General features: G+C 55.1%; 2 protein-coding genes across 2 annotated transcripts in view; one reads left to right on the top strand and one right to left on the bottom strand.

The window, feature by feature from the left end:
- FASTK (Fas activated serine/threonine kinase) overlaps window positions 1-14,732 on the bottom strand; it is a 419,919-nt gene that overhangs the window by 56,474 nt on the left and 348,713 nt on the right. The gene's annotated exons all lie outside the window — the stretch shown is intronic.
- Window positions 1-14,732, top strand: part of NOS3 (nitric oxide synthase 3) — a 93,148-nt gene that overhangs the window by 9,481 nt on the left and 68,935 nt on the right. Inside the window, exons 3-6 of the mRNA XM_075063414.1 lie at window positions 5,775-5,923; window positions 13,015-13,177; window positions 13,571-13,662; window positions 14,236-14,377. Of these exons, the coding sequence (XP_074919515.1) occupies window positions 5,775-5,923; window positions 13,015-13,177; window positions 13,571-13,662; window positions 14,236-14,377 (546 nt within the window). The remainder of the gene's footprint in view (window positions 1-5,774; window positions 5,924-13,014; window positions 13,178-13,570; window positions 13,663-14,235; window positions 14,378-14,732) is intronic.

The raw sequence follows: 14,732 nt of genomic DNA, 5'->3' as shown, positions 1-14,732 counted from the left end.
CACACTCAAGCCAAGAGAGGGCACAAAACTGGGAGGGCCTGGTGTAACTCACCCCAAGGAATGGGAGAGATGCTGGGGCATCCATGGGAACGTTGGTGAGTTCGAACTTCCCCAGGTCACTGGCTGTAGTGACCTCGCTCAGTTCGGTCTTGAAGGGGGGAGAGATGTGATGAAGTGGAACTGTTCTTAATGTTTCCTCTGAATACTGTGTGGGTGCCTCAGTTTCCCCTATGCATGTCTTAAGCCTCCAGTGTGCATAAATGGCCGACACTTTGTATCCTGGCAACAAATGACTGGGTCCTTCCCCCCCTGCAAGGGAATAGCTAAAGGTGAACAAAGATCAGGTGACCTCCTGGCCTGGGAAAGAGACAAAGGCCAGAAAGGAGGGGCTGGAGGGGGTTTCAGTTCCTTTCCTGCCAGGAGGGCACCTGAGCTCTTTGTTCTCCTCCACCTTTAGCATCCCCTTGCAGGGGGAACGGCCTGGCCATTAGTTGCCAGGAGACAGAGGGTCAGCGAGGAACTGAGCCCCCTCTCAGTATTCAGACAAAACATGAAGAACAGTCCAAGTTCCTCACATCTCTCCTCCCTTCGAGACCAAACTGAGTGAGGTCACTTCAGCCAGTGACCTTGGGAACTTTGAAGCCACCAACGCTCCCATGGATGCCCCAGCATCTCTCCCCTTCCGTGGAGGGGGTTACACCAGGCCCTTCCAGTTTCACACCCTCCCGTGGTTCTGTTGTGCTTGATGGCGCTTGCAGACTGCATGTGGGAAGGTTTATGCAGCCCGGGCCCTTTTGCCACCCCAATACCCCTGGGGTTCAAACTGGGATTGGGTCTTCTCCCAGCGCTCCAGTTTGGAGGGCTGCAATTCGAGATCTCTTGGTTAAGAGCCCCTAGCTTGACCTTGGCCGCCCTCTGACCAGGTGTCTCTGTCCCCAGCAGCTCAGCATCAGCCCCTTGCATGTGACACCACCCAAAATGATACAGCTGCAGCTTTTTAAGGGCCTGCATCATGGCCGAGCATTTCTTCTCTGAGGCCACATAGTTCTGCTCCCGGGGCAGCAGTTTCTTGCTCAGGTACCCGATGGGGTGTCTCCCCCTCTCAGCATCAGCTTGCATCAACACCGTGCCCAGCCCTGTGTCTGAGGTGTCGGTGACCACTGCAAAAGGCTTGGCAAAGTCTGGGTTTGCCAGATTTACTAGGCCCTGGATTAGAACCTCCTTCAGTATACAGAGAGCCCTCTGGCACTGCTCGGTCCAGACCACCTCATCTGGCTTACCCCTCTCACATAGCTCAGGGATGGGGCAACTAGGGGGCTAACATGGGGTACAAACCTCTGGTAGCACCCCGCCATCCTGAAAAAGACCTGGGCTTGTTTCTTGGTCTGGGGAATGGGCCAATCTCTGATCATCTCCACCTTGCACTTTTTGGCTTTTACCATCAGTCTCACCTCCTTGAGGTAGCCCAGCCCCCTCTTCACCTGGGACACCTGTTCCTCCCAGGTCTGGCTAAAGATGCACATGTTATCAGTGTCTGCCAGGGCCAAGTTCTCCATCCCCGCAGCTTGTCTAGAATCTCCCCAGGCCTAGGCATGGGGTCGGCATCAGACACCGTGATGACTTTAAGCTTCTGATGGTCCCCACTAAACCAGACATCCTGTCTCCCTTGGGGACCAGCCCCATGGGTGAGGCCCATGGGCTGTAAAACGGCTGGATCACATCTAAAGCCAGCAGGTCCTTGACCTCTTTCTCCAGGTTCTGGCTGCTTTCCCAGTGGCTCTGAACGAGGAACACCTGATGGGGAGATTGGCTCCCACCTCAGGGAAGAGATCCCCCAGGGAGTCTTCCCCCTTCTCTTCCCAGTCTTCCCCTTCTGAGTCCAGGGGTCCCCTCACTCTCCTCCCGTACAGCAGCTCGAAAGGGAAGAACCCTGGGGCACCACCAGCTGCCTCCCGCTTCCCCCCAGTTCTACTTCCCCTTGGGGAGCCCATTCCCGGTACAGGAATCTCTTCTCCCGCAGGACTCTGTCCCTGCAGCCTTCCCCAAGGGGGTTTGCAGCGCTGTGGCCAGCAAGTTCCCTCAGCTTCTCCAAGGAGGGATCTCTCTGCAGCTCGGTCTGGGATTCAGCTGCTGGGGCAGGGGAAGTGAGACCTGCTCCCTCTCACTGGCTAGGGCCCTGGGGTCCATCAGGCCCCTGAGCCCTGTCCCTTGGCAGCTCCCCTCCCTGCTGTATAGACTCAATTTCCCAGAGCATGGCGTCTGGACCAGGCAACCTGGTTGGCAGCCGACCTGCCCTTGCCTGGGTGTCCTCCCACTCAGCTGGGGTCTCAGCTCACCCCCTCCCGCCCGTTGCTCAGCGCTGCCCCTGGCTGTCCCAGTGGGGGCAGGCAGCGAGCTCCTCTGCTCTGGGTCTTCAGCAATCAGAGCCAGCGTGAGCCCCCTCTCCGGTGTGCAGGGGGGGCGGGAGAATCTCTCCCCTCCCCTCAGTCGCCCAGGGGCTGGTTACAGGTAGGCAGGTATCCTGAAGCCCAGCAGCCCTGGCCCTGCCAGCAAAGGTCTATTTGCCATTTTCACTGACACATTTCTCATCTTAGCCAATTGGTTCCCTGCGAGATTTCACAATTCAAATTCCTTGGCTGTTACAGGAGCGAGGGCCTGAATCCTGTTCCCAAGGGGAGGAACAGTCACCCCCCAAAAAAAAAAAAAAAAAAAACAGGGCCTTCCCCTCCCAGCCGGATATCCTGGAGAACCCCAATGGGGGAACAAAAAAAGGGCCAGCCAGCCCAGACCCCTCCTGGGTCTGGCACAGGGAATCCGGGGGCCATTTTAGGCAGGGCAAGGGTCTCCCCCCGGGGAGCTTTCAAAAACCCCAGTCCCCCAAACCCACAGCCCTTTCAGCATCTGGGGTTGCTGCAAAACCACCACAGTTCTCTCTGTCCCCAGGGATCTCGACCACCTTAGGCAGGTCCCCCACTGACGCCCCCACCTTCTGCTCCCACATGGGGGTCCGAGGGTTTTTCCTGAGCCCCAGGAGCCTGGGGCCAACGCCCTAAATTTTAGAGCGTCTTTAATCCCTTCCCCTTCCCCACCCAGAGTCAACCCAGGTTCTTTATTTGCTTTTTGGGGCTTTGCGGGCAAGCCTTCTTCCTTTGGAAGGCTGCCCAGTCCACAGCCTGCGAGGGTCGCGCTTTTTTTGGCTTCCCTTTCACTTGTTTCCATTGGGTTCCCTTTTTCCGCTCTCTCGGGCTTTTGCGCGGCAGCTCCACCAGAGCGCATTTTTTTTTCCCATGGCGCGGGTCGGAAATGAGCCGCGGTTAGGGCGCCAGAAACCCTGGACGGTCCTGCCAGGGAGACCCCCAAATCGGCCCGGGGCCAGAGGAGGGGGAGCCTGTCCACCAACCCCACCCCTTGTTTTTTTTGACAGCTGGATATTGGCCTTGGGAACCCCAGCAAGGAGCTGGGATCTTCGGGGCGTTTTCCACAGGGTCCCCCCTGGGGTTCAAATCCCCGCCTGCTCCGAAGGCAAGGTGGGGTGGGCTCCCACATCCCCCCTCCTCCTTAACAGGGGGCAGCAATTTAGTGTCTTGAGGTTCCCTGCGGAACTAGCAGTCCCGGGGTCTATCCCCACTCACCTGCGGGCAGCTCCCCCTATGCCTCTCCGCTCCAAAACCATTTTGCCAGTCCAATGCTGCTGCTGCTTCTTCTGCAGCTTTTCCTTCAGGCTCTTCGGCTCTCTCTCACGTTTCCATCTCCTCTCTCGGGCTCTGCTCCAATCCCATCCGTCTCCATCCCCCTGATGGGAACCCGATCGTGGAGACCCTCGTCTGCGTTGGGGGACCAGACTCTCGGGGGGATGCCTGGCTGCTACTCCAGCTGTCTCCCAGCATCCTCTTTAGCCCCATTTGGGGCTTCTGGGAATCTGCTCTCTCAAGCGGTCCTCCTCCTCCAACTTGCACGATTTAATTGTGGCCTTGGTGAACTTTCCCAATGCCTAACCCTCCTCTTTGTTGTACAGGGATCAACAATGTCCTTTCTTAAAGGAGTCTGGTGATAGGCCATCCACTCCACCTTTTTCCAAGTGGCTCTGGGACTCACAGGCCTGTGTGCTCTGTTGGAAATTCCCCCATGGTTTCAGGAAGGAACCCCTGGTGTGCCCCCAGCCCTTCTCGTGTAATCACCAATTCCTCTTTGCCAGGGTCGAGCTGTTAGACTCCTCTGCCCTGGGGACTGCTCCTTTACAATTCCCAAGGGAAACCCTGCTACTGCTAAAACCCTTTCTTTCCCAGGGTCGAGCGGCAAGCTCCCTCCGCCCCTGAGACTGCTTCAAACTGCCATCCTCAGCGGGGACCCTGTTTAACTCCAACAGTCCTCTCGCTGGTCCAACCACACTCCCAGAGGTTTAACCGCCCCCTGGAAAACCGTCCCTCTTCCTGAGCCTTCAGCACGTTCTGGTCCTTCATTATCCCCCCTTTGTTTTTACTTGCTCCGGTCCCAGTCACTTACTTGCAAGAATGCCATTCCCCACGGGTGCAGTACATCCCCACCACTGCCACCATTTGTTTCAGCGGAGTCCCCGGGGCCGATGCTCTGGAACTGTCCCCCACTAAGCCAGGCAGGACTTTGGGGAGCCTCCTCTCCTTTGGAGCAGACTTGTGTTCAGGGCAAGGGAGCCACCATGTCTTTCACCTCCTGGGTCTCTCCTTTTTTCCAGCATCCCCTAGTTTTTTCCTGGGTTCTTCTTCCCCCTTTGGAAGGGGGAGGCTGGGGCATGTTCTCCAGATAGTTAAGAGTAGTTAGATTAAATTTCTATCAGGGATTTTTTTGCCCCCCTCCCGTTGTTGCTTTTCCAAGAGGGCAGAGCGAAGGATTCCATGACGCCCAGGAGGGCAGGTCCTGTGGGGAAAGCCCAGTCCAGCAGGGCAAGAAGCTCACACGTCTTCACCTCCTGGGTCTCTCCTTGGAGCATTCAGCATCCTCTGCCCCTCCGTGGGCTTCCCACAGCGAGCCCACCCAGGCGGGGTCCTGGGGAAGCCACAGGGTTCTGCACCCCCACTTTGCAGTCAGACGTGACTCTCAGCCAGCCAGTAAAACAGAGGGTTTTTTGATGACAGGAACAGGGTCTAAAACAGAGTTTGTAGGTACAGAGAACGGGACCCCTCGGCCGGGTCCATTCGGGGGGGCAGTGAGCCAGACCCCCCCTCCCCCCCGTCTGCACTTCACTCCTCGTCCCCAGCCAGCTCCAGACTGAACCCCCTCAGCCCCTCCTCTCTGCTCAGCCTCTTTCCTGGGCCAGGAGGTCACCTGACCTGTTTGTTCTCCCCCATCTTTAGCATCCCCTTGCAGGGGGAAGGCCTGGCCATTAGTTGCCAGGCGACAGAGGGTCGGCCGGGAACTGAGGGCCCCCCCCTGTATTCAGAGGGAACATTAAGACCAGCCCCACTTCATCAGACCTCCCTTTTGCTGAGCCTGTTGAGTGGCTGCTCCTGTGCAGCGTCTCTAGGCAGACCTGGAGGACCTACCTCGCTGTTCCTTTCCCGGGTGGGGGGATGGCGAGGCAACTCTTTCCACCCAGAGCGTAGCCCTGCCTCGTGGCCAGGAACGAGTTACAGAAGTTCCCCACGCCTCACGGGCTTTGGGAAGAAGGATGGGGGATCCCAGGCTGGGCTAGCAGTGGGCTGTGGCTCAGGGCACTGGTGGGGGCCCTGAAGCATTAGAGCTGGGGTCCACGCTGGGTCTGACCCCAACAGCCTCAACTCTGTCTGTCTGTGCTCCAGGAGCTGCCCTGCACTGGGAAGCGGTGTCTGGGCTCCCTGATGTTCCCCAAGCAGATGGTTTGCCAGGCGGATGAGGGGCCCCCAGCCAAGGAGGAGCTGCTGCCCCTGGCCCGGGACTTCATCCACCAGTACTACAGCTCCATCAAGCGGTGAGTCGCCCCCCCAGCCCCTCCACAGGGACTGCCAGACTGCGCGGGGGCGGCTTCTCATAAACAACCAGCAAAGCCCTCCAAAGCCTAGGACTCGGGGGCGGAATTCAGCTGCCCAGATGCCTGCTGGGGAGATAACACAGCGGGGCCAGCGCTGCAGGGGGTGGAGAAGGTGCCTGAGAGGAGGCTGCTCTGCCTGGGATGGGACAATAGGGAGGAGCTGGTTGGGAATTTGAAATCGGAAGGATCCTGCAGGGTCAGTTCTGGGTCCGGTTCTCTTCAATATCCTCATCACTGACTTAGATCATGGCATAGAGAGTCCACTTATAAAGATTACGGCCAATACCAACTGGGAGGGGTTGCAAGTTGTCACGGACTCAAAGGAGCTCTCTCTTGGGGTCAGGCCCCTCCACTTCCTGGAGCCGCACCTCTCTGAGCCTTAGCACATCTGTCTGCCGGGGGGGCCCCCTCAGGGAGTCCCCTCCCTCTGGACCCCCAGGGCCTCCGCTCCTAGAGGGAGCAATGCCCCCCCGATCTCTAGCCCAGAGCAACTCAGCCAGTGTAAAGCAGGAGGGTTTATAGAGCATCTGAACCCAGTATGGTAAATTCTCCAGCCTCAGGTCTGGCCTCCCTCAGCACAGCACAGCTAGGTCTGTCCCACATCCAGGGGGGCTCTGCCTGCTCTCTCCCTCCAGCCCAGAACCCCCCTGTAACAATGCTGCCTCTGGTGGGATAGTTCTGAGACTATCAGTTCAGGACAAATCGCTTGGAGCAGGGCAGTTACAGCCCCAGGCTGGGGGTCCTTCATTACTAAGGCACCAAACCAGCCAGCCAGAGAGGACTTCGGTGTCACCCCACTGGCCAACCACAAGTCACACAAGCAATTTCCTTAGACACTCCAGTCTCCCAGTATCACCACCAGTCCCACCCGCCCTGGGGATGAATGGTTATGAAAACCAACACCCAGTAAAGAAAATTCTCTTCGATCCCAAAGACCAAGCCCCGCCCAGTCAATGATACACATCAGATCCTACCCACAATTCACGCTGTTGCACTCCTTTCGATATCTAAATCTAAAGGTTATTCATAGTAGGAAAAATAGAGATGAGAGCTAGAAATTGGTTAAATGGATCAATTCCATACATGCTGGCGACGTTCTTGTTCAAGCTTGTAGCAGTGATGGATACTAAACTGCAGGTTCAAATCAAATCTCTGGAACATCCCCCACTGGGATGGGTCATCAGTCCTTTGTTCAGAGCTTCAGTTTGTAGCAAAGTCCCTCCAGAGGTAAGAAGCAGGATTGAAGACAAGATGGAGGAGATGCAGCAGCTTTTTATAGTCTCTTGCCATGTGGTGTCTGCTTTCTTTGTTCCAAAGACAAGCTGCCCAGCACATGGCATGGAAATACCTTAGAGTGCGGTCCATAGGCATGTCCCTGCCTTGCTGAGCCACAAGGCATATCTGCCTTCTCTCAGTGGGTCAGTTGTGTAGCTGATGATCCTTAATGGGCCATCAAGCAGGCTAGGCAGTGCTGATGCCAAATTGTCTGGGGTGTCATCCAGAAGCACAGCACAAGTTTGAAATACAGACAGGATAGAGCCAATACTTTTAACTTTAAATACAAAACTAATACATGCACCCAGACAGCATAACCATAACCAGCCAATCATAACCTTGTCTGAGACACCTTATTAGACCCCCTTTATACAAGATTTGGTGCCACTGCAGGACCTTGGTTGCAACAGGGATCTATACGGTCCCAGTTCATGTCAGTAACGTCACACCCCCCCTTCCAGCTGGGCATCTGATATCACCGTCCCCCAAGTCCCACCTCTATCCTTTGTCTTCTGTTCCAGGTAAACAGGTCGCCTGGGCCTCCTCTTTCAGATATCCTTTGTTCCCCTCTGGCTGGAACCGACTGGTCAGGTCACCGGGGTCCTCTCTTAGAGCCCATTGTCCTCCCACTGGCCAGAACCGGCTGTGACTCCCGAGCTGGGCCTCCGGGGTACCAGGTCCCCAGTTGCTAGAGTGTCCATTCTTCAGGCCATTGGCTGGCCCTCTGAAACAACAAACTCCCTCTCCCACAACCTCATTTATCCAGTAACACACAGGGAAACTGAGTCCCACCTCCTCTGCATGCAAACCATTGAAAACAACAAGAAAACCCCCTGCTTCATCATACAAGTGCTTTGGAGGATAGGATTAAAATTCAAAATGATCTGGAGAAACTGGAGAAATGGTCTGGGGTAAACAGGATGAAACTCAATCAGGACAAATCAAAGTGCTCCCCTTAGGAAGGAACAATCAGTTGCACACACACAATGGGCAGTGACTGCCTAGGAAGGAGGCCTGCGGAAAGGGATCTGGGGGTCAGAGTGGATCACCAGCTAAATATGAGCTGTATTAGCAGGCGTGGTGTTCTGACAGTCACAGGCCCGATGCTTTGGAACTGCTCTGAATGGAGCCAGCCAGGAGTCTGGGTAGCGTGACTTCCTTTCAGGGTCACCTGGTCGCATCCCCCTCCTGGTTCTCAGTTAACGAGGAGCATCTGCCATCCCTTACGTGCAGGCAGCTGGATCCTCCTCGTGTGGCCCCGAGGGTCCCAGCAAAGTCACACACCCTTATCCCCACCACCCAGGCATTGGTGCAATACACAGGGAAACTGAGGCACACACAGTATCCACACAAAATAGTTAGACTCATATGCAGCATAACCAGGGAAAACCCACTTTGTTACAGTTATAAGCAGGGCATGAGAAGTGATTCTTCCGCTCTACCCTGCTCTGATTAGGCCTCAAATAGAGTATTGTGTCCAGTTCCGGGCACCGCATTTCAGGCAAGATGTGGACAAATTGGAGAAAGTCCAGAGAAGAGCAACAAAAATGATTTAAGGTCTAGAAAACATGAGCTATGAGGGAAGATTGAAAAAATTGGGTCTGTTTAGTTTGGAGAAGAGAAGAGTGAGAGGGGACTTGAGAGCAGTTTTCAAGTACATAAAAGGTTGTTACAAGGAGGAGGGAGAAAAATTGTTCTTCTTAACCTCTGAGGACAGGACAAGAAGCAATGGGCTTAAATTGCAGCAAGGGAGATTTAGGTTGGACATTAGGAAAAACTTCCTACCTATTCCAGTGCTAAATCAGGGTGATTTAGCACTGGAATAAATTGTCCAGGGAGGTTGTGGAGTCTCCGTCACTGGAGGTTTTTAAGAGCAGGTTAGACAAAGGAGGTCTAGATCAGTGGTTCTCAACACGCGGCCCATGGGCCACGTGTGGCCCAATCAGCATACAGCTGTGGCCCAGCTGTGTGCCAAAGGCCACAGGGCCCGCGTGGCTGGGTTCCAGGCTGCCAGGCTGCCCCGCCGGCATGGTGGGGCCTGGGGTTGCTGGGCGGTCACAGTAGCTAAATTGCAGTGGAGTCTCTTTACTGGGGTTGATGGCCTGTAGACGAACAGATATTTTGCTGATCTATCTTCCAAATCAGCTATAATATGGGCATCAGCTAATGCTTGTTCAGTCCATGGGCTCTGCCCAAAGTTTGGGAAAATTTTCTCAAAAGGAGTAGTTTCCTGTGTGCATGGTACTTTTTTCTTCTCTTTTTGAGCTTTGTTTTTAGGGGATTCTTTTCGCCTGAATATATTTTTTTATGAATTTTGTTGACTTTAAATTTTTCTGTGCCCACACTTGCGCTGGGACTTACATAACACAAACCGTCTGTACCCACTAAAACTCTGCCTGACAGAGCAGGAGGGGGGAACTCTAAGCCCCTACCTTTTGGGCTCGATCCTGCTACAACTGAGGGTATATTCACCTGTGCAATTTTTCCCTGACGGAGAGGTAGAAGCGAGGACTCTAATCCTCCCTCTTATGGCCCGGCACCTCTACGACCGGGGGTGTGTATACCTAGACAGTTCATATATCTCTTATTTGTATGATTTTCCCCAACAGATGGGTCGGAGCAAGGACTCTAATCCTCTCTCTATTGCCCGGTATTTCTACGACTGGGGGTGTGCACACCTGTATGATCGATCACTTGATATGATGGGATACCTTGTAGCAATATTTCTCAGTGTGTTCAACAGACACAATGCACGTCTTCCCCCACTCGCAATTCTCCACCAAAAATGTTATGCTTATAAGAGGCACACAGGATCTTTTTCAGGGGAGAAGGCAATACGCCGCGTTTATTGAAGATACAAAAATTAGCATATGCATTCAGTCACACCACACACACACACACACGCTGTCCTGCCAGTCGATGTTACAGTTACCAGTCCAGAGTCCGGATCAATCTAGTGGCCAGCTTGGTTGATCACAGGTAGGGAGGAGCTGGGTTCCGACGGTCACGACATGCTGCTCTGGGGAAGTCTTGGCAGAATGAACCCAAAGTTTTATGGCAAAGCCCCCGTTTGGACAGTGATCTTCCTTCATTGGGACCAGTGAGTTTTGCACCATCCTGCTGTAATTAATTGTTGTTTGATGAGTGCTTGGTTTTTACATTTTTTTGGTATTGTTTTTAGGGAGTTACCCCAGCCTGTTTTACAGATATCTTGTCCCCACCGACAGGTGCTTGTTTTACTTTTAGCGTTGTTAATTTGCCCTTTTTTGACAGTTCAGTAGGGCGGGTTGTAATTTGCTGGCGTTCTTGCGTCTGGTTTTGGTTTTTTCCCAGAACATCTGGCTTGGCGATGGCCTTTACATTTATATTTTACACCCACATTCGTCATTCACACACAACACAGAACTGATTTCCACAGAGCATTTTGAACAGGAACATCAAGTTGCAACGCACAAGAACACAATCACGACATCCTTTTACTGATTTTCACATGCTAAACCTACAACAAGTGGTGACCTTAAAATGTCTGTTACTGCCTTGAAATCAGCCCAGACACAGATTCCGGCTGAGACGGCCCATTAGGCCATCCCTTCAGCTATTTAGAAAGGATGGCTAGCAGGATATGGTTAAATCACACACCAATACATTGAAGACATGCTACATTATTATGTTTTATTTTAAATTATATTAAATTCATACATAAAATCCTACTACTACAGTGGGTTCTGTAGCTGCCAGGCCTGCCCTGCCCCACATGGCGGGGTCCAGAGCTCCTGGGCTGCCCTGCCCTTCCCAGCCCTGCAGTGGAGTCCGCTCTTGGCCCCACTCTGTGGAGGGGTCTCTGGGCGGGGCGGGCTGGGCATAGCAGGGGAGGCACAGTGGTTCTCAGCCTGTGGCCCAGGTAACACATTGTGGCCCACAGTGATAAGTAGGCTGAGAACCCCTGGTCTAGATAATACATGGTCCTGCCTCAGTGCAGGGCCTGGACTAGCTAACCTACGCTTCTCTGGTGCGCCCACACCTTGAATACTGTTGTGACGATGTGGTTCTGGCGGGACCCAACTGAGAGTGCCAATTCAGGACCAATTGCTCAAACAGGGCAGTCACAGCCCTAGGCTGGGGTTTTTCCACCTCTAAGGCAAACCAAACCAGCCAGACAAAGAGGACTTCAGTTTCACCCCACCTGGCTAACCACAAGTCACACAAGCAATTTCCTTAGACACTCCAGTTCCCAGTATCCCCACCAGTGCCACCCGTCCTGGGGATGAATGGTTATGAAAACCAACACCCCAGTAAAAGAAAAAGGTTCTCTCGATCCCAAAGGACCAAGCCCCAGACCCAGGTCAATATACACATCAGATCTTACCCACAAATCACGCTGTTGCCAATCCTTTAGAATCTAAAATCTAAAGGTTTATTCATAAAAGGAAAAAAGATAGAGATGAGAGCTAGAATTGGTTAAACTGATCAATTCCATACAGTGATGGCAAAGTTCTTAGTTTAGGCTTGTAGCAGTGATGAAGTAAACTACAGGTTTAAATCAAGTCTGTGGAATACATCCCCGGCTGGGATGGGTCATTCAGTCTTTTGTGCAGAGCTTCAGTTTGTAGCAAAGTCCCTCCAGAGGTAAGAAGCAGGATTGAAGACAAGATGGAGATCAGGCTTCCAGCCTTATATAGGCTTTTCCAGGTATAAGAACACTCCTTTGTTTCTACTGTGGAAAGTTACAGCAAAATGGAGTCTGCAGTTACATGGGCCAGTTCCTGCACGCTCTGCTGAGTTACAAGGCGTATCTGCCTCCTCTCAATGGGTCAATTGTGTAGCTGATGGTTTTTAATGGGCCATCAAGCAGGCTAAGCAGAGCTGACACCAACTTGTCTGGGATCTTTCCCAGTAACAGAGCACAAGTTTGAAATACAGACAGCACACAGCCAATATTCATAACTTCAACTACAAAATGATACAGACACACAGACAGCAGAATCATAACCAGTAACCCGTAACCTGGTCTTAGACACCTTATATGACCCCCTTTACATAGGATTTGGTGCCACTACGGGACCTTGGTTGCAACCCATGTTCTATATGATCCCAGTTTATATCAATAACGTCACAACTGTGTCCAACTCTGGACGCCTGGCCTCGAGTGGAACTGGAAAAGGATTAGAGAAGGGCAGCAAAGAGGACCAGGGGATGGAGTAGCTGCCACAAGACGAGACACTAAAAAGATTAGGGTTGTTCCGCTTGGACAAGAAATGAGTGAGCGGATATGATTGAGTGACTAAGGCTGTGTTATTTACCCCTCACATAACACAAAATCCAGGGGTCATCAGACAAAATTAACAGGCAGCAGGTTTAAAATAAAGCCAAGTAGGGACTTTGTCACCCAATGCCAGGGCTGCCGGAACAGTCTGTGTAGTGCAGGTGCTGAGAGCCACTGAACTGAACTGTAACCCTGGATTCATAGAAACCACTTCAAGACAGGGGGGTGCAGCAGCTCCCCCCCAGTCCCAGCACCTCTGCCCAACACACAACCAGTGGAACTCACTGCCAGGGGATATTGTGAAGGCCAAGGCTATAACTGAGTTCAACAAAAGAACTAGATCAGTTCCTGGAGGGTAGGACCATGGATGGCTATTAGCTAGGATGGGCAGGGACACAACCCCATGCTCTGGTGTCCCTAACCCTCTGCCTGCCAGGAGCGGGAAGTGGGCTATGGGACGGATCACCCCACATTGTCTGTTCTCTCCCCATAGGGCTGACTCCAGGGTCCACATGCAGCGGGTGCAGGAGGTGGAGCAGGAGATCGAGGCAACGGGCACCTATCAGTTGCTGGAGCCTGAGCTGATCTTTGGGGCCAAGCAAGCCTGGCGCAACGCGGCCCGCTGCCTGGGCCGCATCCAGTGGAACAAGCTGCAGGTGGGGAGCGGGTGCCACTGGTGCCAGCTGGGTTAGTATGGGGCAGTGCCAAGGACAGAGCCCCAGAGCTCCCCCTCGCCCCCAGTCAGGACCCCCCCAGGGTTCCTGCTGCCCCCCAGGACAGGGCCCCCCCAGAGCTCCCCCTAACCACTCAGGCAGGGACCCCCAGGGTTCCTGCTGCACCCAGAACAGGACCCCCCCCAGATTCCCCTCCTGCCCCAGCAGGGCCCCCTGGGGTTCCTGCTCCAGGATCAGGGCAGAACAGGCACTTCCATGCCACTCATGATGAGTGCTGGTCAGGGAGAACAGCGAGGCCTAGGGGTTAGAGCTGGGGGATATCGTGCAGTGGGCCCAAGGGGCTGCTGCTCTGCTGCTAACTGCTGCCCCCTGAAGGTGTTCGACGCCCGCGACTGCGCCAGCGTCCAGGAGATGTTCGGCTTCCTGTGCACTCACCTCCAGTACGCCACCAACCGAGGCAACCTCCGGTAAGATGCCTGCCTCCCCAGGTCCGTCCCCCTTGGGGCCACCCCCAACCTAGGTCTGTCTCCCATGGTCCCCACCCACCTCCCCAGGCCAATCCCCCATGGGGCCCACCCACCTCCCCAGGCCCGTCCCCCTTGGGGCCACCCCCGACCCAGGCCCGTCTCCCATGGTCCCCACCCGCTTCCCCAGGCTGTCCCCCATGGGGCTCACCTGCCTCCCCGCACCCATCTCCCATGGGCCCCACCCACCTCCCTGGGCCTGTCACCAATGGGGCCACCCCTGACCCAGGCCCCCCCATCTCCCCAGGTCCACGCCTCATAGGACCACCTGCCTCCCCGGGCCCACCTCCCATGGGCCCACCCCTCACAGGTCCACCCCCCCATCTGGGCCCACCCTCCATGGGGCCACCATCCACCCAGGCCCTTCCCCATGGGCCCACCCACCTTCCCAGGTACACCCCTTACAGGGTCACCCGCCTCCCTGTGCACACCCCACACCTGGGCCCATGCCCCACGGGCCACTGGCCTCCCCTGGCCCATCCCCCCAGGCAGCTCTGACCCATGCCTCTCTCACAGGTCGGCCATCACCATCTTCCCGCAGCGCATGCCAGGCCGGGGCGACTTCCGCATCTGGAACAGTCAGCTGATCCGCTACGCTGGGTACCGGCAGCCAGACGGCTCTGTGCTGGGGGACCCAGCCAATGTCGACATCACCGAGGTGGGGCAGCCGTGACTGGGGAGAGCGCCCTGCCTGACCCCCAGGGCCCCCTTCCCGCAGCCCCACCCCCTCTGCAGCACAGCCCCCTTGCCCTGCCCAGCCCCCTGCACTCCAGCATCCTCTGATGAGCCCCTCACCCCGCTCTCAGCCCCCGGCCCTGCTCCAGCCTCGCTCTCAGCCCCCAGCCCTGCCCCCCCTGCAGCACAGACCCCCTTCCCTGCCCAGCCCCCTGCACTCCAGCATCCCCTGATGAGCCTCTCACCCCACTCTCAGCTCCCAGCCCTGCCCCACTCTCAGCCCCCCGCCCTGCCCCTGCCCCGTTCTTAGCCTCCAGCCCAGCCCCTGCCCCGCTCTC

The sequence above is a fragment of the Chelonoidis abingdonii genome, chromosome 2 (assembly GCF_003597395.2).
Source record: "Chelonoidis abingdonii isolate Lonesome George chromosome 2, CheloAbing_2.0, whole genome shotgun sequence".
Classification (NCBI taxonomy): Eukaryota; Metazoa; Chordata; order Testudines; family Testudinidae; genus Chelonoidis; species Chelonoidis abingdonii.
Note: the sequence above shows the minus strand (reverse complement) of the source record. Positions and strands in the feature narration are given on the sequence as shown.